We start from the raw sequence: 21,153 nt of genomic DNA, 5'->3' as shown, positions 1-21,153 counted from the left end.
TCTGATAAGTCAAGGCCACACAAGGCTTCTAAGGAAAGCGAGAGAAACCACATGGGTGAGGAAGAGGAGGACTTCACTGGAGTGTGTTAATTTGTATCTGGAGTTGTGAAGAAGGCTGGATTGGAAAGTGGTGGTCCAGGGAGAGAGAGAGAGAGAGAGAGAGAGAGAGAGAGAGAGAGAGATGTAGGGGGAGTCGGGTTTCAGCTTCAGCAGGGCCCCTTGAGTCCAGACTCACTGAAGCTGCCTTTGTTTGACTGTGGAGAGAGAGAGAGAGAGAGAGAGAGAGAGAGAGAGAGAGGGGAGGAGGAGGAGGAGGAGGAGAGCGAGAGGTTTTTAGTTGGGACAGAGTGAGAGAGCGAGGCAGAGTGGGTCCCATCTCTCTCTCTCTCTCCTTCCAGTCACCACCACCACATATGAACAGGGCAACTTCGGCGTGGACCTGAAGCTCAGCGTCACGGAAGATGACTTCACGGTAAATGAAACTCACTGTGTTTTCTCCCAGGAAGTTGTTTTAAATCCCCTCTGAGTGCGTTTTCTCACTCTTTAGTTGTGTTTTTTTGTTCGTGCAGCACTCCCCCCTGGTTCTTTGGATTATTTCTACTCGCCCTGCGGTTCTGCTGCCGCTGCTCCTCTGCCTATCAGCTGCTGGACGGTATGTGCACTCTGTCTGTTGAATGCTCGGTGCTGGAAGTGTTGTTGTTTTTTTGTTTCTGATGTTGGTTGAACTTCCTGCTGAGTTGATAAAACTGGTGCACTCTTATCCTGGACCTGGAAAAAGTGCTGCAACCAGGCACGGCGTGATATCACTAGGAGAAGTATGCATGAATATGACTTTGTTGCTGTTCTGCTCACGTTGGGAGGTCATATGAACATTTTGGACCTCAATTTTCTTGGAATAAAAGTAGTGTCATTGCACCTTCGATATTTATATTTTAATTTTTTTTTTTTTGAAAAGGCATGCAAAGGTAGCTTTTCACTCTTTATTTATAATTATGTAATATCCTGGCAATAGTTTCCCTCTTTTTCACTGCAGATCATCCAGGATCTTTACTCACATGTAGGTGATAATTAAAGTGCACATATAGCGAAGACACCCCCCCCCCCTCTCCAGAGGAGTCTTGTTTGGATTTCAGTCTGTGTTTTGACGGCATCCTTAAAATTCGGCCCCTATTTGACGAGACCAGGACGTCCCAGGAGATAGCAGGTTGGGTCCACAAGTCTTTCTGCGTGAGAGTGTTTATAATGGAAATAGGGAGGCAGGAATGTGGCCAGTGACAAATAGAGCTCCCCCGAACTCTTTGGAAAGTCTTCTCTTTCAATGAATGTCTCAACATCTGGGTGCACGAGGGCAGGCGTCTGCGCTGTGTGACGGTTGGGATGTTTCTCCGAGCTCCTGCGGAAGCGCTTTGCTTCTTTCTGCAGACTGTTTTCACAGCTTAAAACGTAAAGTTTCTTTCCACTGATTAACAGATCAGTGTGGACACTTCAACATGTTCCCAATTAGTGCTGAAAGAACTGCAGATTTTCTTTCCCCCCCCTCGCAATTGGAAACAGGCGAAACCTCACAACGTGCACTTTGACAGACAAGCTGGGCAATCAGTAGCGCTGCGTGATTAAGACGGTGAAGAAGATGATGTAATGCCGAGCGCTGGAAGCTGCTTGTGCAGAGATGAAGGTCACCGTCGATAATGTCTGAGAGCTTCATGTTTTCTGAGTTTTCGTCCCGGCCTTCGGACAGACGGGCCGACGTGTCATCGCTGCTTCCGTCAGCGTGCTGGAATCCAGATTGGCATTTTCAGTTTTGCGTTTTCGGATGTGTTGACCTATGAGCACCACAAAAGACCTCCATGTCACAGAAGCAGCATTGTCTTCACCCTGTCAAATAATTACAGGGTCTCTTGGTCCCCATGAAACTTAATTATCCATCTGAGATTATCATTTATAAACACCACGTGGGCTGCTGGCGGTTTTAGAAAGTGTGACCACGTTTGTCCCTAATAATGAGATAAGTGGATGATGATGATGCTGCAGCAATTGGAGATGTCGGGAGTGAATATATACATCTCAGCAGAAGTTGAAGTGGATGTGTGTGAGGAGTTTTAAAGTGTTATTTTATTGTCCACTCTCCTCTACTGTAGCTCCTGCAGATGTTGGCTGAGCCAGCGGCTCCATCCTCAGGCTGTTTGTGCGTTTGCCATATTTATAATCCCTCTGCCATGATTCACTTTTTCAAGAAGGGAGCAAAAAGAAGTGTGTGTGTGTGTGTGTGTGTGTGTGTGTGTGTGTGTGTGTGTGTGTGTGTGTGTGTGTGCGCGCACGCGCATGCTGGCTGACTTGCCAGAGAGAGCACCAGGGACAAATATTTCCAGGCTGCATGCTGTAAATATTCTTGAAAACAGAGCTGTCGCCGTGGCAACATTCACATTTCTGTGCGCAACTGTAGACACGAAGCTGATATAATCCTCTTTTCTTTTGCGTGAAGCGGTGCTTGGGTGAATTAACTACTTAACAGGTACATGACTCTTCTGATTTAACTGAAAAAAATGACGTGCGAAGTTAAAAGACGCGTGTGGAAGAGGATATCAGCAGATCAACGAGAGGATGAACGAAGCCAACGAGAAGAATGGTTAAGTGATCGAGGGGTGAACGGGTGACTGAAAGGGAAACGCCGTACATTAACGAAGAAATGTGACGAGTTGGTGAAAGAAAATGTGCTCGTTTACTTGATCTGCAGCGGAGAGGCTGACGTTGGCATCCGGGTGCGTTTTAAAAACATTGCTGATATTCTGTTCTGGTTTTCAGCCCTTCGTGAAACACTGACGCTGTTATCACAGCAGAGAAACAGACACATTCGAGCAAAAAGACAGAAAAATGCACGAGCGACTCTCACAGTGAGCGAAGTAGATGGCCGAGTAGTTACTGGACGTAACTTGAGTTCTATGAGTACATTTGTGTTTCGTTTCTTCCAGATGGGGGTAGCGAAAGGTCCCATTGGCAAAACGATGGTGGAGTCCACACTCGTATATTTACTATTTACTGTATATTTGGCTAATTTGCAATTCAATATATTGTGAACATAAATGCCCAAAAATACGTAAATAACCGCTCCAAAAACGATAAAAATGTCTTTGGCCCACGTTTCAGAAGAATCACTTCTACGACAGTCATGGTTTCCATCTACAGATGAATCATAAAAGCGCGTCCTCGGGGAATTGACTGCTTTGAATCTACACTAATGAATCTACGCTTAATGAGTAGCATGTTAACAAACCCAGTATATAGTGCGGCGTGCTTGTGTTCGTCTACAAACCCGACCTACGAAGAAGAAAAGAAAAAAAGAGCCCACACATGCAAACTTGCATCTCCTTCTTCCATCTGCTGTACACATGGTGATTATACACAAAATAACAATGTTTTTAATTATCTAATGTGCCACGAATGACCGGTGACGATGATGAAGATGATGTGAGTCTTAGAGAATGTGGTTATGATGATTACATTGAGCTGAGGATAATGATGATGATGATGAAGATGATGCTAATTATGACAGGACAAGGGTGACGATAGATGAAGTCCTTGGAGATCATGAAGGGTGTCGTATGTATCACCAGCAGTCAACGGGGCGGGAAATTACTTTCAGTGAATTATGCGTGACCCACATCTGACTCGCGGATGAAGCTGTTTTAAATCAGAACATTTCCAGCGTTGAGTCATCGACGGACTTTCGAGTTCAGTCGAACATCCCAAAAACAAAGCAGATCCTGTTTGACAGAAATGAAATGCCCTCACCAGTTTATCTTCGACTCTAAAGTTAAACAGTTTTTGATCTTCCGCTAAAGCTACTAATTATTATTTTCTTTTCTTTTATCTGATGTTTGTTCAGTGAAGGTCAACAGAGTCTGTTTGCTTCCCCCTCCCGAGTTTTTCCCATCGCAAGAGAGAAAGAGGGTTTCTCTCTCGTACGCAAAACAAAAAAAACAAAAAAAAGTTGCAGCCAATCGACGCGTTAGTATCAAAACGTGATAAGAAGTGGAGACGGAAGCTCCACCTGCAGGAGGACAAATTGCATGTTTGTGTAATTTATTAATCCAAAATCCAGAAAACAGCAGAAACACCTGCAGATGCTGATCTGTCAGCAGATGTGTGTTTAACATCCAGTTGAGGGAAGTAATGTGCGAACTCTTCCAGATCTGTTTTCTTGGTTGGGATTCTTGAGTTTGGCTTCGGTTGGCTGTCGGTCATCCAGACTGCAGGCCCGCTGGGAGGTAACACTGTTGTCTGTGTTTCTTGGTTGTTTGTATATAATATATATAGATATATACTGTACTGTATATACTGTGCATTTTATATTTTATATTTTTTACTGCTATTTTATTGCTTTTTTATTGTTCTATTATTATCTTATTGTTTCTGTATGCTGCTGTAGCGAAAAAATTTCCCCTCGGGGATTAATAAAGTAACTACCTAACCTAACCTAACCTAACCTAACCTAACCTAACCTAACCTAACACGTCAGCTTCTGATTGCAATTGCAAGTTCAACTTTAGCCCAGTCAGATCTTCAGTTCTCTCCAACGATGATTTCACGAATGAGTAAGCAAAGAAAACAATCACTGGAGACTTTTTATAGTCTGTGACATTTTCCTATAAATGAATGTCCAGTTTGTTTCCATCCTTCAAGATGATGTAATACACGAGTGAGATCAACGTACAGTTTATGAAAGTGTTTTTTTTTCTTTTTTGCCTTGAAATACTTCATACTAGGTATCTTCAGTGTAAAATGTCACCCAATAAAACAAAAAACAAGCTGATGATATGATTACGAGCTGCTCTATACGTTCTAAGCGGCCAGATGTTTCTCCAACCACGTACATGTGTGTTTATACTCCCGACACAGATGCACCAGTGTGTCTCCGTGAGGTTTTTACAAGAACTAAATCGCTGTCTCTGCTACATTATGAGATCACGATGTGATTACTGTTTACAGCTGAGACATTCAGCAGATGCTCACTTGAAATAATCAAGTGTTGGACACCAAATCATAACAAAAAAATACATTTTAAATGGAGTTTTGTTTTATTTTGCCAAAGTGTTTATCTGGTTCGATTTCAGTTCTTGGATCGAGAGAAGTTGTGTGTTTCTGGACTGGTTGGTTCAGGGTCAAAGGTTTCCACTTGCAAAATGAAAAGACAGTCTGTGGTATAATATTCACATTTTTATTTGTCAATATAAAAGAGAACTGTTCATGATTTCCGCTGCTAAAAAAGTCAAAAAATAGAAGATGCAGATGACGTCTGCATTAAAGGAAGAGTTCAACATTTTGAGGAATGTGCATAATAACTTTATTTGACGAGTGTTAGTTCATGAATCGTATCACAAGTATGGTTGCAGTGCAGCTGTCGATGTGTTTTCAGTCTTAATACGAAGCTAAATTCATCAGCTGCTGGCTTAAAAATGAACTTTATTCTTGTCATTTCACAGATTTGAATTCTTTGTTTATTCTTCAGTTCGTGATTTAATCATTTCTTGTGGTTGTTTACACTTTAAAGTGTCGGCGACCTCGAACGGATTCAAGATGCGTTGTCGGTTGTTTGTGTTTTCTGCATCCCAGGTTGTTCCTGTTTACTTCCAACTGCCAACTTTGGTCCACTCTGGTAGACAACTGTTATCTTTCATCTGGATTGCAAATCATTGCTCTCACTTGCAGCTGATTTTGTTACTTGGCCTTGATTTTATTCTTTTTATTTTTTATTTTTTTGTATTAAACTCATGCAAATCTTTTAAAAAGAACCAGGACATCACCTAGAAGCAGCTCAAGGGTCACCGACAGACTTTAAAAAAAAAAAACTAATATGGATTCTGCTGACTCGGCAGTCTCTGGGCCTTATTGGGTTCTATCTGCAAATAATAGAAAAACAAAAAGAAAACCCTCAACCAGAAACATGTGCATTATCCTGTGTTCAAAGCACCAAACCGGAGGAACAAACGCAGGATGCGTTCAGTAGAGGAAGGTTTCTGTGAGGGAGGATGAAGTTGTGACGCCAACATGCCACTCTGACCTTCTTTTTGTGTTCTTTATAGTTTATGGTCGTTTTGTCCTCTTTTAGTAAAACCCTACGAGTGGCTATAAATAGATCAGCGTGATGGCTTTTCATTAAGAAAATGTTTTAGCGAGATCTCCTCAGATAAATTGACTCTGCTTCAGCCCGTTAATTGCTCCCTTATCTGACCATCGCTCATTTAAATCAAAGCTTTGGCCATCAAAGGCTTTTCATGCTGAAAGCTGCCGCCTTGAGCTCTTTGTTGGCTGTTTTCAACTGTTTTCTTTTCCTTGGTTTTAATATTGGATGACGCAGATCAAACAGAGCAGCGCTTTGAATCCCTTTACTTGCTGCTGTTCTTGTTCCTGTAGAGCTGTTTAATGGTAAATAGCACAAGACAGTTCAAAATAATAACAACAATAAGAATAAACTTTACTTGTTTTGCACCTTTTCATACATGAAATGCTGCTCAAAGAAAACTACCTGCAGCGTTTCACATAAAAACAGATATAAAGGAACATTTAAAAAAAATACAAAAAAAAGAAATTAAAACGCATAAAAACAGATAAAATGCATCAAATAGAGTTGAAATATAAAATAAAGCAACATGCATTTTAACTCTGACTGTTTGTGGAGCATCAAACATGAAGCAGGATTACAAGAAAGTTCTTCCGTAGCTGAGCGTTGGTACGTTACAGCGTGTCGACACGAGTGCGCTGTGCTGATTAACAATACGACACATGATGTAAAACTCATGACTCGACTGTATTCTGTAGGAAACGGCGCGCTCATGCATCAAAAACACCCCAATTTACGCTGATGTAAAGTGGTCCGAATCTGCCGTGTTTATTTTTCCTGGGAGCGGCCGGCTTCCTGGCCTTTTTTATTTTTTTATTTTGCACCGCTGAAGCCGGATGGCTGAAAAACATGGAATTTTTCTAACAGCCTGGAAATTGTCTGTCAGGGCGGAAAGATGGAGCTGCAACAAGCAGGTGTCTGTTCAGCTGCGCGGAGACCACAGGCTGAGAGGACATGTCCTGTCATAGCAGCAAGAAGGAGCATCTGACTCTGCAATGAGGTCATGGAGTGCGGAGCGGCAGCGGTGTGTACAGTGATTCTGTACGTACAGTCGTGAACGGTGTGTGTGTGTGTGTGTGTGTGTCAGCTTGTGTATAGTTGTATAAGTAAGCCACGTATGTCTGCTGGTGGCGTGTGTTCGTGCTCCAGGAGGAGGGTTTTCCTCTAATGACAGAGCGAGTCGTCAGTGAGGACAGATTTACGAACACTTCCTTCTTTCCTTTTCCTTTTCCTTTTTTTTTTTTGCATTGAATCATCACCTTTATCCTCCTTGGTGCTCTGATCTCTGCTTGTTTGATCGGTCTATTGCCTCTAAACCAGGATGTTGGTGTTGAAGATAAGAATGTTTTGCGTCGCGTTTGAACTCTTGAAATCTCGACTTTAGGAGATCATCCGCCAACGGACCGACGTTAACTATCCCTTCAAAGTTTCCATGCATGTTATTTTCAGTCCTTTTTTTAAAACATTCCCAAAAGTATGTGGACACCTGAATATTATATGGGATTATTGAACGTCAGTCTGGATGTGACCGGTCGTGTCCACATACTTTTGGCCGCAAAATGTAACTTCTCTTTTTTTTTTTGATAAATCTGGATCAAACTATTTTATAAACCACGTTATTTCTTTTTTTGCTCACTTGAGACATTCTTTAGCGAGGTCACACCAGGTCACGGTGTACGGCTGTGGCACCGGTTGGTATATTGTTGCAACCTTGAACCATCGTGGCTCTGGTTTTATCTGCTGTCGAGCTGATATGACTTGTGGTCATAAGCACAAGAAAAAACAGACTTCAAAGAAAGTCTCTTGTTTAAACTCCACAGAAACTTGACCTTTTACATCTTTTATCTTTTTTTCCCTTGTTGCAACAGTGGGAACATTTGAAGACCACCCATTTGATTTCTATGCTTTTTAAAGTCTTTCTGATGCATTTCATTTGAATTACAGAGGGATTAAGGTTTTTCTTTGGCAGCCTCAAGCAGTGAGAGATCAATATTAGGATGATGAGAGGAAAATTAAAAGACATGTTCTCTGAAGAGCTTCAGTAATGAGGGTCCTGGTTGTTTCCCAGTGGTAGTGGTGGAGGTGGTGTTGTGTCCACGCAGCTGGTCTGCAGCTGGGTTGTTTGTGAGCACACTGTTGATTCTCCCCCCCTGAAAAACATCCCAACAGAAATCTAATTAATGGTCTCAGTTTACATTATTGTGTCACCACCGCTGGCAAGTAAACACCAACGAAACATCTGTCTCTGTCTGCGTCTCCTCTTCTGACTCTTCTTCCGGCTTCAGTCGCTCTCCGTCGTGCATTTTCTCCTCTTTGTTGTTAATTTGTTGTTTCGCTTCCTTTGCTTTTTCTTTCATGCAGATTTCTTTAAAGAGCCCTGTGCTCTGCTGCTGTGGTTTTAATCCTGGAAATTTTAGCGGGAAGTGATAACCGTGAAAATCAAAGGCGGTTTCTCAGGTTTTATGGTTAGCGCTTCGCCGCCGCTGTTGTTGCCGTCAACCTGAATTGAGGGCTTTTAATTTGAAATGAGGGCTTTTAATTTGAAATGAGGGATTTTCAATGGAAACGAATACAGAAAGTCGCGATCATTTGGGCGACCAGCGCTGCAACTTTTATTACTCGCTGACAATCACTATCGCTTACTCAAATGACACACCTGCTCGTGGTTAGGAATAGAGGTTGGGTTACGGCATGTGTTGTGTTGTGAAGCGATGTGTTGGAAAGTCTGTAATTCCTTCAGACAGACCCTTTTCTGCTCACTCATTGACATACATTAATATTTAGAGGTCTGTCCCTGTTGTTGCGGTCCAACCAAGAAAAGAAAAAAGCTGGTTCTGTGCTCTTCCAGTCCATAAGGCTTAAAACAGAGATATAAAGTTGGAGTAAATTTTGCTGCGATTTGCCCTGAATGAGTACGAGGCGTATTTATTGACTGGAGCGTGTTTGTGGTTTCTAACTGGAATTCACTGATGTGACTTTCCATAAAATTCAGAGTCAGCAAACCTTCGTGGGCTGGTAAGTTTGTTTTCAAGAAGGCTGCAAACAGAACCTCAAGTTAGTGCGGTCACAGACATGAAGTCAAACATGTTGTTGCTGATTTTCTTCTTGTCGAAGCTCAGTTTGAAGCGGGTGGGTTTGTAATAGATTAGATTTGTTTCCCATGTCTCTGGTTGATGTATACAATATGAGGTGGAGTGAGTTTCTCTTGTGTCCAGAATCATAACACCATGACGTGTCCTAAATTCTCTGTAATTTCTCAATAAGTTCTCTATAATTTTTGATCGATGGCCTGCAATAAAAAAAAAGATACTAAAATGGTCAAAACAGCTTGTTCATTTCCCGGAAGGTCTCCAACCAAAATGCGTCAATGCTGATAAAACAAAATTGTTTTCGGGTGGTCTTTATTTTTTCAGGCTCTGTAATCTTTGCCAAAACTAGATTTCATTGTAGCCTGTAATATAACGCGGCCTTTAAGATGGCCCAATGTTAAAGTGGCTAAAGATGTGACTTTGATTATTTTTCTTTGTGATCTCACAACAAGCAAAACGAAAAGAGAGATACCAATAAAAAAAAAACAGCATATGAACATCTTTGCATTGCCAGCTTTATGCTAAGGGTGAGGGTTTATCCGGTTCTGTCGGGCCTTTAGAAAGTTGTAAGTATTCACTCAGGCTAGCTGCCCGGTTTTAAATGAGAACCAGATTTGGGTACCGAGCAAAACAGCACAGCAGTAATCAGCCATACTTATCACTTCAATATTGGTTTATTTAACTTCAAATCTGTGGATTATTCTCACATACTTCTTGTTGCTTTCATAAATCGGGCATTAAAATCGGAGCGATATCATCACTCTGGTGTTGTTCTCCTGTTGATTTGGTAAATGGAGCAAGCTGCTTCTCGTCATCGATTCAGTAAATTTTTAATGAAGCGTCATTGCAGTTTAATTCGATAAATATTGCACTAACTCTGCCTTTGTAGCTACACTTCAAAATTTTATGCAATTTTGTTGCTACGCAAACTATTTTCAACTAAAGACAGTCGTTCAGATAACATCGTTTTGTTCGCAAAAACCATTGATGGTCAAAATTGCTTGAAGTCTGTCAATAAATCAACAATCGTAGGTGTAAATCGAGGACTTCTGAAAAGGTATTGCTGAAAAATTACCTTGATTAAAGTCTTTGTTAAAGATACAGGAGCATTCGAGTTCCCAGGAACAAATGCGGATTTCTAGAAACCCTTCAAATATTATTCTAGCTGAGTACAGAGAACTTTGTTTTTCTTCTTCTTCGGGGCCTCGGTTGAACAATGCTGTCATCAGGCAGTGCCTCGGGCAACACCAGACATCCCCGTCTGGTGCTCAGAGCCCTGAAAGCTTTCAGCAGCTTCTTTTGACCAGAGTAGAAAGAAAAACAGATCAACTTTCCAAAAAAGCTTTTTCCAACTCGGGAGCAGGTTCAACACTTATTCAAAACCCGGAAAAGAGTCTGAATGTTTTCATTATGCTTAATTGGAGATCTCTGCTTATTATGCATAATTGGGCTTTTAGATTAACAGGGAACCACAAGTAAGAACGACCAGTTCAATGGGATCGGCAGATGAATCATCAGGTTCTCGTTATAGTTATATAATCGCCATGAGACCGCCATCGTGCAGTTCTCAAGCTTACGAACTTTTCAACAACCTCTTCGATCAAAGTGCAGAGAAAAAAACTGAAAAACAGTTTTGTTGTCGAGCCTCCCACGAACATGAAAGCAAACATCAGGTCCTTGTTGTGTTCTTGTCCTTCCAAATAAAAATCCCATTTTCTATATATCACCAGCTCATGTTGGATTTAAACACAAACGCTACGTCACTTTCTTATAATATCTGTTAAAAAAAAACAAACGCAAACCTCAGTTTCCCCTCAGCAACTGATCTACTCTCACTTGATTGTAATGACGTAATCAGCTGGATTTTTCCACTTACTCAGCAAAAGCAGTCGCGGTATGAAGTAATTTGCCTCCTCCACCCCCCCAAAAAAGCAACTACTTCCCATAAAAACTGAATGAAACTTGGAAATGCGGCTAATTTTAAGGAAACGGTTTTAATGGAAAATCACGGTGGTTAGCACGATGTATCTGGCACACAGGGCCTTCAATTAACTGTGAAATGCTGGTAAGTTTTGCCTGGGGTTTGTCTGGCGAACGTAGTGGTCTCTCTGGTGGGAAGCTGCACCGTTTTAACCAGTGGATTCTTGTTATTTTGTAGTTTTTAATCCGTCACAGCTGTACTATTTGCTAACAATTTGTTTTCTGCTCTGACTTACTCCCGTAGATATCGAGTAAATTGCCTGTTTTGCCGATCCGCCGAATGTTTACAGGCATGCTAAAATGTTGTTCTTTAGAAGAGAGATTTATTCTGTGTTTTATTAATAAGCAGATTTTTTTTTATCATTACACGGTTTAGGTCTGACTAGATTCAATGCAAAAAATCTCCAAACCTCCTGCTCACAAATCAGCTTCCTGCTTCCAATAAATAAAAAGTAAAAAAGTATTGACTCTGTACTTGAACAATGTCCTGTATATCGCTTCATCAGCACAATAACAGCTGAGTCAAACCTGGCAACGAGGCCAAGGGGGAAGAACCAATTTATTGTGATGCTGCGGTTTGCCTGAAGAGACTTCTGCCCATTTAGCAGGCAAACCCCGGATTTGATAACTCTCCGTATCTATCTGGCAGCAGATATGAAACGTGACCTCTGCTCCAATTTCCTCTCAGCAAATCACACCAACTGGGAAATTGCTTTTTGCTTTTGAGATGCATTGTTGAGCACAACCTGACTGGGAGCACTCGTGGCCAAAAGCTCCAGTTTTTTGGCAGAAGCTGAATCTTTTGTTTTTATATTTGGTTTCGTTCTCGCAGCTTAGCCCGAACACAGCAGAACGAGACTTGTAAGCTGATATGTTTCGGATGAACTCAGTGCCTTCCCTGAATTGTGGCCAGGGGTTGTAGCAGCTTCAGTCACCTTTTAGCCAGTCTGTGAGGAAGTGCTTTATATTTGCCAGTTGTGGGCAACCAGAAAGAAACCTCACGTTTCATTTTTCCTTCGATGGTTGGGGCACTTACAAATGAGGAAGACATTAAGAAAACAAAGGATTTGTGGTTTGAACTGACAAGGATACTTAAAGAGAGAGTTATAGAGGGGGACAAAAATAACCTATTGATTATACATGTTGAGTGCAGTAAAATATCTTCATATGGTGTCATAAATTCTGGAAGACTTGGACTTCCATTGGCTGGTTGGAAATATCACAACATGCATTTTAGTTGTAAAACCTGTAAACGGTTTCCTCTCATTTCCCCCATCTGACTCCTAAAGACCCGTCCTTGAGAGCAAGACTTTAACCCGACTTCATCCTCATTCAAGACACTTTACAGCTTCATAGTCCATTGCCAGGCAAAGCGAGAGACTTCCGGAAGCAGGAAGGTCAACAATCGCGGCCTGAGAAACGCCGCAGAGCATGTCATCAGCCTGCTAGGCTTTCTGTTGGATCCCCGTGAGGCACCAAAGATGTCCAGTAAATCCTCTTTTATGAAGGAAAGGAAGGTTGGCCATCCTGATGTTGAAGCAAAGGAAAGCCTAAAAATGAAAGGGACAGTGGAGTAAGAGTACTTCATAAATGAAAATCTTTTACTCCGTATGTGATGAAACAATCAGTAATTTGAAACCTAATCCTTTCACATTCTCATCAGTTTCATGGTTCCTTCTTGAGGGCAGCAAAGTTCGATACTTTTATGGCACCATTAGTATTTAGCATTAAAAAAATGCCTTGTCATTTGGCACCAAATTTCGATACCTACGCTACATCCACACCAACACATTTTCATTTTAAAAACAAATCTTTTGCCTCGTTTACGCAGGAGTTAATGCGATCGATGTCCGTGAGCCGCAGCAGTTACAAATAAAATCTCTTGGTTTCAACTTATTTAGCTTGAATCTTACATTGGAACACTTTATTTCACTCTTTTCAGAATCATTTTTTGGGTCACAGGAGTTGCGTCTGCTTCAGTAAACAAAAGGCTTTTCTGTGTGCATTCGGCAAGCAAGCTTCTCTTGGTAGTACGAGGCGTTCACAGGACATCTGAAATCGTAGCGTTAAGCCATAACTCGCATGAGGCGTTTAGGGGACTTCTGTTAGTTGTAGCTACAAAAAAAAAAAAAAAAAAAACACGGGAAAGCTCTAAACATGTTTACATCCAATCATCTCAGAGTAAGAACTGTGCATTTCGTCCACGGCAGGACGTGAGGCCACTCATCCCAAACTATCCCAACAGGTGTTTTGGTTTTTCCGACATTTGTTACCAATTTGTATGGACTGTCAGTACAAGGCAGAGGAGCTGAAACCAATTTAGTTTAATATGTCATATTTATATAAAGTGCATGTAGGAAGCTGCTTCATGAAGGGCTGGAAACAGTTTGAATTGGAGCAGAAATGCACCTGCGATTATCTAGAGCAACGGCTAACAAACAAAACAACGTTCATGACTTCACCTTCGAATATCTCTAAAACTAAAAACACAAGCAGAAGTAATTTCACAAAAATTTAAGATTTAAAATCCTAATGATCTGTTTTCTGAGATACTTGCGTGCGTGCAAATTACAAGATCGTCATGCTGTCATTTTCTTTCCTCTCGCATGAGGAAATGAACTCCAGGTCAGATGTTGCAGATCAAAGAGTGCCAGAGAGCCAGCAGGTACTTGAGGATTTTTATGGCGGCCAACAGCTACGTGCAATCTCCTCTGTTTTAGGGGGTGACTGTTGGCGAAGAGAAAGGCCAGCGTCTAAATCTGGACGGCTTTACACGCGTGCAAAGAACTCACAACACACACACACACACACGCAGCTTTAGACCGGCTGAAGTAAGGATGTAACATTTGCTTCTGGATTAAGTTACTTCAACAATGGCCCTGTAAATCAAACTGCTCGTTCTGTAGAGCACCGAAGGGGAAAAGATTGTAGTGCAAGTTAGTTATTAAATTTTAGAGTGTAGAGTCTGTCACAGGTTAGGTTTAATTTAGAGTAAGGAGAAAGGTTCGGCAAGTAGTGGTCATGGTTAGGACGGGTCTCCGGGGAAGGAATGTAAGTCAATGTAATGTCTGAATTATGGGAAAATTGGCCTCGAATAGAGCACTTTGACTCCATTTTGAGTTTAATGACTGGATTTCTTTATAGTTATGAAACTATTACGACAACGTTTCCACTCTGGAGCAGCGTCATGTTTGGTTGAACCAACATGGTTTTGCTTGCTTAATGAAAGACTGTGAACCTTTCGCTGTGGATGAGTTCAGGGGAACAAAAACCTGACTCGCTTTCATATATTCTTTGTTGTTGTTTGCATTTTTGTTGTTGTTGTTGGGTCTGGTTTTGCTCCAAAATGATTAGTAGGTAGGAAATTAGTAATCAGAAATACAATTATTAACAGTCCTAACGAGCAATCGATAGTTTTAAGTCCTGGATCAAAAGGAAAATACAAGTAATTTGTCGGTTCCATCTTTTAAAGTTTAAGGATTGGCTGCTTTTCGTCATAAACCAAAACTCTCTCTTTCTCTCATTCTCTCTTTTGTTTCATTTCCACTCTGAAAGTGTCAAAGAGGTAAAGTGAAGCCTCTGAGTTTCCTAAACGTTCCCATCTGTTGGCCCAACAACAACTGCGTTACCTCAAAACCTGTCCGTTCTCTATCGACAAGTTGACATAATGGAGATACACGAAGATGGTCTCAGTGGGGTAATACGGACCCGTTGAGGATATGGCAAATAAAAACAAGCTGGAAGCTGCCGGCCTCGACTGTAAAAACAGAGCTGAAGTTGTTTTTTTTTATCCTTTGGAGCAGCAGCTGGAGCAGAGACATCACAAGCTTCGAGGCACTTAAGGAACTGGACCGTTACTGTGCGCGATGTTGGACTGCTGGGATAATGGTTATGAGGCTGAAGACTTGAACACGTGGATGTTTGTCTGTTGATTTTATGTTCTTGTTTTACACAACAACAAAAAAAAACTGAATTTGCAGATTCTTTAAGAGCAGAGGCGAAGAAGAAGATTTTGTAGAAGCAGCGTAACTGCTAGTTATTCCATCGATACCTGAGTAAAACCTTTGCACCGTGATTAAGAGCGAGACGATTAAGGTGTTTACCTTTTTAAGTGCTTGGTATTGGCTTTCATGTGGTTTGAGAATCTCTTGCACACCTTCTTTCTTATCTTTTTATTTTTATTTGCTCACTTTGTTTTCTCTCAATCAGCCCTTTGCTTTCTTTTCTTTCTCTCATGACAGATTTCCCCGTCTCCTTCCCCCCTTTCCGTCTCTTTCGCGTGTCAGATGTTGGCCAAATGCAACACTCAACCCTGCACAGTTCATCAATTTCCATTCTTTTCTTAGTTTGCCCGGACGTTGGAATTAAACTACCACCCCGCATCCAACTCTTTTTTTTTTTTTTCCAGTGAATATTCATCCAATTGAGTGTTCCCGACGAGGCTCTGTCTTTTCAACACTCATTGGGGAGACGAGAGGAATTAAGTTGAAATCACAGGCCAATGAGCTCGACCCGGCTTTGACCTGACAAATGATGCTAACAGCTGCTGAGTGTTCGTGGTTGTTGTAGGACACTGGGGTCAAGGATTGGGGTCATTTCCTCCCCAAGGTGAACCTGGACTACATTTTGACCCAATTTAGTAACCAATGCGTTGTGAGACCGTTTCGATGTGAGAAGCTTCTGTTTCCATTTTTTGCTCAGAGGGTTGTTTGGATGTTTTTTTTCCCTCCATAATGGTAATCTGCACTGTTTTCAGTGATAAGGAGGAATCACTGGAGTATGTTTTTCACTGTACTTCTCAAGTTGGCAGCTATCCTGGATAATTCCGATAAAAAAAAGAAAGAACTGATTAACTGCAAGCCATATCTTTTCCTTTCGACTTGAGTCGGCTTTACAGGCCTCGCTGAAGACAAAGTAAAAGCCCTCGCCGTCGAGCTGTGGGTGGGCAATCCTCCAAAACTTAACAGAAAGTAGTGGCAGTAAATAGAGCTTCAAATCACATCGGCTTTATAACTCAACGCCGGATTTATAACAAGCCACAAGGGCGTTAGCGAGGTCGTGCACTGAGAGGTAAGACCCGGCTCACAGTGGGGATCCCGAAGGTGTTGGATGAGGCCGGGGATCTGTGCGGACCGGTTCCGGTTCGGAAAAAAAAACATTCCTCTGTAGGCTGCATGGTAATATTTACTGTAAAGGCCTTGCACAGACTTTTAACAATACACTGAATATCCCCGCGTTCTGCAGCTCTTAGATTTTCCTTGACTGAATCTAGTCGTCCACAAATATACATCCGCAGACCAGATATTTGAGGCTTGCTCACACAGCCCACCCGCCCCCGTCTACAGTAGCTCATTCATTCGTCAGGTTGCGTTCTCCTGGCATCTGCCAAACATAGGAGCAGCCCTGAGCTCAAAAAGAAACAATGTTTGCTTTTCAGATGTTCTCAGCATTTTGCTCTTGTTTGTTACAGTAACGGGAACCTCTTTACGGGCACAGCATACTGAAAGTAGCAGCTTCATCGTCTATGAAAAGAGTAAATATATTTTCTGGATACACAAAATTTCACATTTGAAATGAGCACTTTGCGCTGCGGTCAGCCGGGTCACTCTCGCCTGGGTCTGCCAGGCCGGTCCGGACTCTTTAAACAGTGATAGTCAGCAGGCGCCGTTGGACGCAGCCACGCTTCAAGTCAATGAATGGACTGGACTGCGAGCGGATTGGCCGAGGGCCCGCTCTTCAAACTGTAGCGAACAACTCGCACCGCCGAGCCAAAGCAGATGGTATCACTCAGACCACCACCCCACCACCCCCACCCCCCTGTAGCAATGGTTTGGATAAGCTACACGAGTATCTCCTATGTGATGAATACAAACATGTCAAACCTTCGCTCGGCTACAGAAAGCCTCGGTGTTCTTCTCTGGGAAAAGAAAGAAAAAAAAAGGGGGTTTCTGTACGGCTTCAGGATTTGATATGGAGGAAGATTAAAAAAAGGTCACGTTCGGTTTCAGATGTTGATCCTTCAGTCGCACCTCTGTACATTTGCTGAGTTTATGTTTTTTTGGTTTTTTTTTTTTCCTTCTATCTCAGTTTTCTTTAACCGGTGAGAAACTTTTTTTTCTCCTCCTGTGACAGAAGCCATTACAAACTGTACCCGTGTCAAAGGTCCCGGTTATGTCGTCGATGAAGTGGAAAAGAAGCTTTTTACCTTCCTTTATTTAGCTTCTTTTAACTGATGATTGATTGTCTCCATCTTGTTCACTCACATTGTTCCCTTCCCTCAATCCTATTCTCTCTCTTTTGCCCTGTTGCTCCTTTATCACAATCATTTCAATGGAGAAATCACCATTTCATCATCCCAGCTCCCTTTTTTCTTGCTGAAGTAAGACGGAGACTTCGCAAATGTCTCTCCGCAAGTTCTGCATTGAGGACTGGACGTTGTGGCGGCAAGCTGCCAAAAAAACGGGCCGTGTTTTTGTTTTTTTAGCTAGCCCATCATTCTTCTGACACTTTGGTCAGAGTGCAGTTTCTACAGCTGGTTAAACACAGCTTGGGGTAAGCCGAAACAACATGCCGTTTACACGGAGCCCCGTGACATCTGAACCCTGTAGACATCCGCTTTTAACATCAGACCGGAGTTGCTTTAATTAACTCGAAGGCAGAGTAAGAGAATGTCTTTCGAGAAGGTTTAAACACGGGTAAGGAAAAACTTTTTTATCTTAATAGATTGGGATGAATAATGGTAAAACAAAGACTTCAAAGTTTAAGACCAAGAACACAGAAGTTTATCGTTGTAGAGTCGAGCCCTCTTTGACTTGCCGTATGCCACTCTAAAGATTTTCCGCTGGACTGGTGAGTCCAAACATCTTCATTGATTTTCAAGTGACCAGAAGTATCCCTTTAAATAACTCAGCGTCAGGAGAAAGGCTGTTAAAAAGTGCAGAAGCAGACCAGGTTCTGTTGCATTTGGTCGCTCGGTCACAGATAATATTGTGATAGGTTTTTATTTCCTAAAGAATTTCCTTTTTTGCCAGCATCCCTGCGTAAGCTGCGTAAAATATCCAATTGGATTTTCTTGAATAAGCAAACTTCAAATTTGGCATGACCATTTTTTAGGGGAACATTTGATCTCTCGTAGCTGTTTTTGGCTCGTTTAATCGGACAAATGTGAAGTTAATGGTTGTGAATGTACCTGTAGTGAATGATACATATACGTCACTCACATGATCTGTGTTCTTAAAGGTAAATAAGCACATGAGGAAGCTTAGTTTGTGCACAGGTCTAAGACATGGTTGACCTACAGATGTTTCTACCTAAACAGAAAAGAGCATGTTTTTTTTTTTCTTTTAAATATCAAAAACAGACTCCTCAAAGCGGCATGTAACTCCAATATTCTACTGGAAAGTGACCTCAGGGGCTTTAAGTGAAAACTTAAGTAAAAAATATGTAAAATATTTTGCTTTACAAAGGTGATACTGTTCTGCTGCCGACGCTGCCAAGCTGCTGCTCCACATTGAGATGGAAGATAACAGCTGCCGGCAGTGTGTGTGTGTGTGTGTGTGTGTGTGTGTGTGTGTGTGTGTGTGTGTGTGTGTGTGTGTGTGTAAATGTGTGTGTTTTTGGGTGAGACGGGACAGGAGGGATACTTGGCACCACTAACCTACAGTAACCGGCCTCACGGCTGCCAGCTCGTACGGGCACAGAAGAAAAAGAAAAAAAAAAAAGGTCCTTATTAGTGACCCGGCTCCTGTTCAGTCTTTTGGCTTATATGGGCTCAGTCCACAGCTTCGAGTCACCGAACCAAAACAACTTCAAATCAGAAGGACAGTCTGAATTCCTACAAGCTGAGCAGATTCCTGTTTTCACTTCTCGCTTTTGCCAAATTTAGCATTTTAGTAGAAAGAAACGGTTGCTTGAGAATGAAAGAAATGGGATATTTTTATTTGGTGTACCATGAAAATGCCTTCACAGTCAGAAAAAAAAGAAAGAAAACATCGTGACATAAATCCTGCCACCCCGACCTCATTCTACCTTGACCCGCCGTGACCCTCTGTCCTGCTGGATGCTACGATTACACCGTCTTCATTAGGAAGTCATTATATGCTCCTCTTCCACGGTCTGCTGGAGTCACACCGAGACCTTTTCACCCCTCGTGAAACCTACAGCGGCGTTCCCACGCGACCCCGTCGAAGCATCGTGCAGTCTGCAGCACAACTTCAGCTGCTTTTGTTCACGCATGGATGGAAGATGTTTTGTGATGTCCAATTATTTAAGGGAAACCGTCCCGATATTGCACCCTAAAAGTCAGACGTCTTTGCGCTCTGTGGATCCAGTGCCTACATACCATCAACACTGTAGGCATTTGCACAAATCGCCAAACTGTCCATTTCACGGGAAAAAATAAGTTGATCTAAGAGCAGCTTTCCACCAAAAAAACAAAAACAAAAAGTCAGCGCATTTCAGTCAGAGCTTTCCACTGTATATATTATCATACATTAAATGGAGGGTCGTCTGTAAGACCACCGGCCGGGAAGAAGCTGGTCCGCCTCGCTGAGAAACCGTAAACCTCGCTCCCCGAGACGACTGCTGGATGAAACACAAGAATGCGCTCCGCTTACCGCTCCCAACCCAGACCTCACTTTACCTGTCACACATAAGGCTCCCGTTGTGTATCAGTGTGTGTCAGTGTGTATCAGTGTGTATCAGTGGGTATCAGTGTGTATCAGTGTGTGCGAGAGCTACAGAGAGAGAGGCCTATTTAAATCTGCGTCAAGACGGATTTCTGTGTGGATTTCTGCACTCATTGTTGCAGCTTTAGTCTTTTATGGTCTCCGTTGGCTGCATTTCACAAATTCAGTTCTGGTATAGGATTCTGGCTCCGACAGAAAATTCTTCTCAGCACACAAGTTGTGGTAAATTGAGCCTTAAGAGCACGGTGCAAAGCAGTCTGTACTCTTAAAGTGATGGATGAACCTCTAAATTCTTAAACCATTTAAAAAAAAGAAGAAGGGAATACCAACTCGGTCACTAATTCCCTAATCCAGTTGAAGCGGGAGCAGAGCAGCGAGAGTTACTGCGAAGCCGGCAATATCATGACGTTGCAAAAACGCTGGCAATACCTCCACTGTAGAGACCACTGAGGTGCATTCCTGTGTAGTTTGAATGGGAGTGCAGGAAAATATCCAGAATGGAAACGTCTTCAGTATCAGTGATGCTTTTTTTTTTTTTTATTGTAAATTGAATGCATTTATTTTCTGCCAATTTTCTTGTGTCCAGTTGCATCAAATGTCCTTTCTGCTCTCTTTCAGGGATCTTTTTGGCATGTCCAGGCCTGAAGGCAAATATTATCGCCCCAATTGTGTTTGAATTGTTCCAAATGTGACACAGTTGTTTATTTTGCCTCAAGGATGAACTGATTAGAGTTTGGTGGTCAGAGGTCAAAGTTCAGGGTCACCAAGACTTTGTTTCCCTCTTATCCGTCTGTCCAGTTCTCGTGAACGCAATATCTCAAGAACGCTTTGAGGGAATTTCTTTAAACTTGGCAAACACTTGGTACCAACGATAAACTTGTATGATTTTAATGGTCAAAGGTCAAAGGTCAAGGTCACTGTCCCATCACATTGGCCTACACTCGTGAATGTGATATTTCAGGAACCTCTGGTGACAATTTCTTCAAATTTGTCACAAATTTAAAATATAACGCCTTACAAATGTGGCACGAACATGTCTGCACATGAACTGCATGTACTGAACACTACAACTTGGTGGTAATTCTAGTAAAAAAAGATCTTGAGCGACTTCCAGCACCACCTCCCTCCCACCTTGCAACACGCAATCCACTATTTTCTGATCCCAACCACTTCATTAAACGCAGAGCGGAGAGCAATAAATCGCTCGATAAAAGTAGACACAATGCTGAGGTGAGAAACAACTGGACAACAACTGCACCGCCAACTCAGTCCATAACAA

The 21,153-nt window shown here is 42.1% G+C and overlaps 1 protein-coding gene across 4 annotated transcripts in view; it reads left to right on the top strand.

The window, feature by feature from the left end:
- The first annotated feature begins 383 nt into the window (after positions 1-383).
- The window catches only part of LOC138204482 (collagen alpha-1(XVIII) chain-like), a 52,341-nt gene continuing 31,571 nt past the window's right edge, over positions 384-21,153 (top strand). For all 4 annotated transcript variants that reach the window (XM_069159785.1, XM_069159783.1, XM_069159784.1 and 1 more), the window contains exons 1-2: positions 384-472; positions 570-652. In XM_069159785.1, coding sequence (XP_069015886.1) covers positions 462-472; positions 570-652 — 94 coding nt within the window. In that variant the 5' untranslated portion in view covers positions 384-461. The remainder of the gene's footprint in view (positions 473-569; positions 653-21,153) is intronic.

This window comes from Embiotoca jacksoni, unplaced genomic scaffold (genome assembly GCF_022577435.1).
Source record: "Embiotoca jacksoni isolate LCO1_2020_lvr unplaced genomic scaffold, fEmbJac1.0.p SCAF_25, whole genome shotgun sequence".
NCBI lineage: Eukaryota > Metazoa > Chordata > Actinopteri > Embiotocidae > Embiotoca > Embiotoca jacksoni.
Note: the sequence above shows the minus strand (reverse complement) of the source record. Positions and strands in the feature narration are given on the sequence as shown.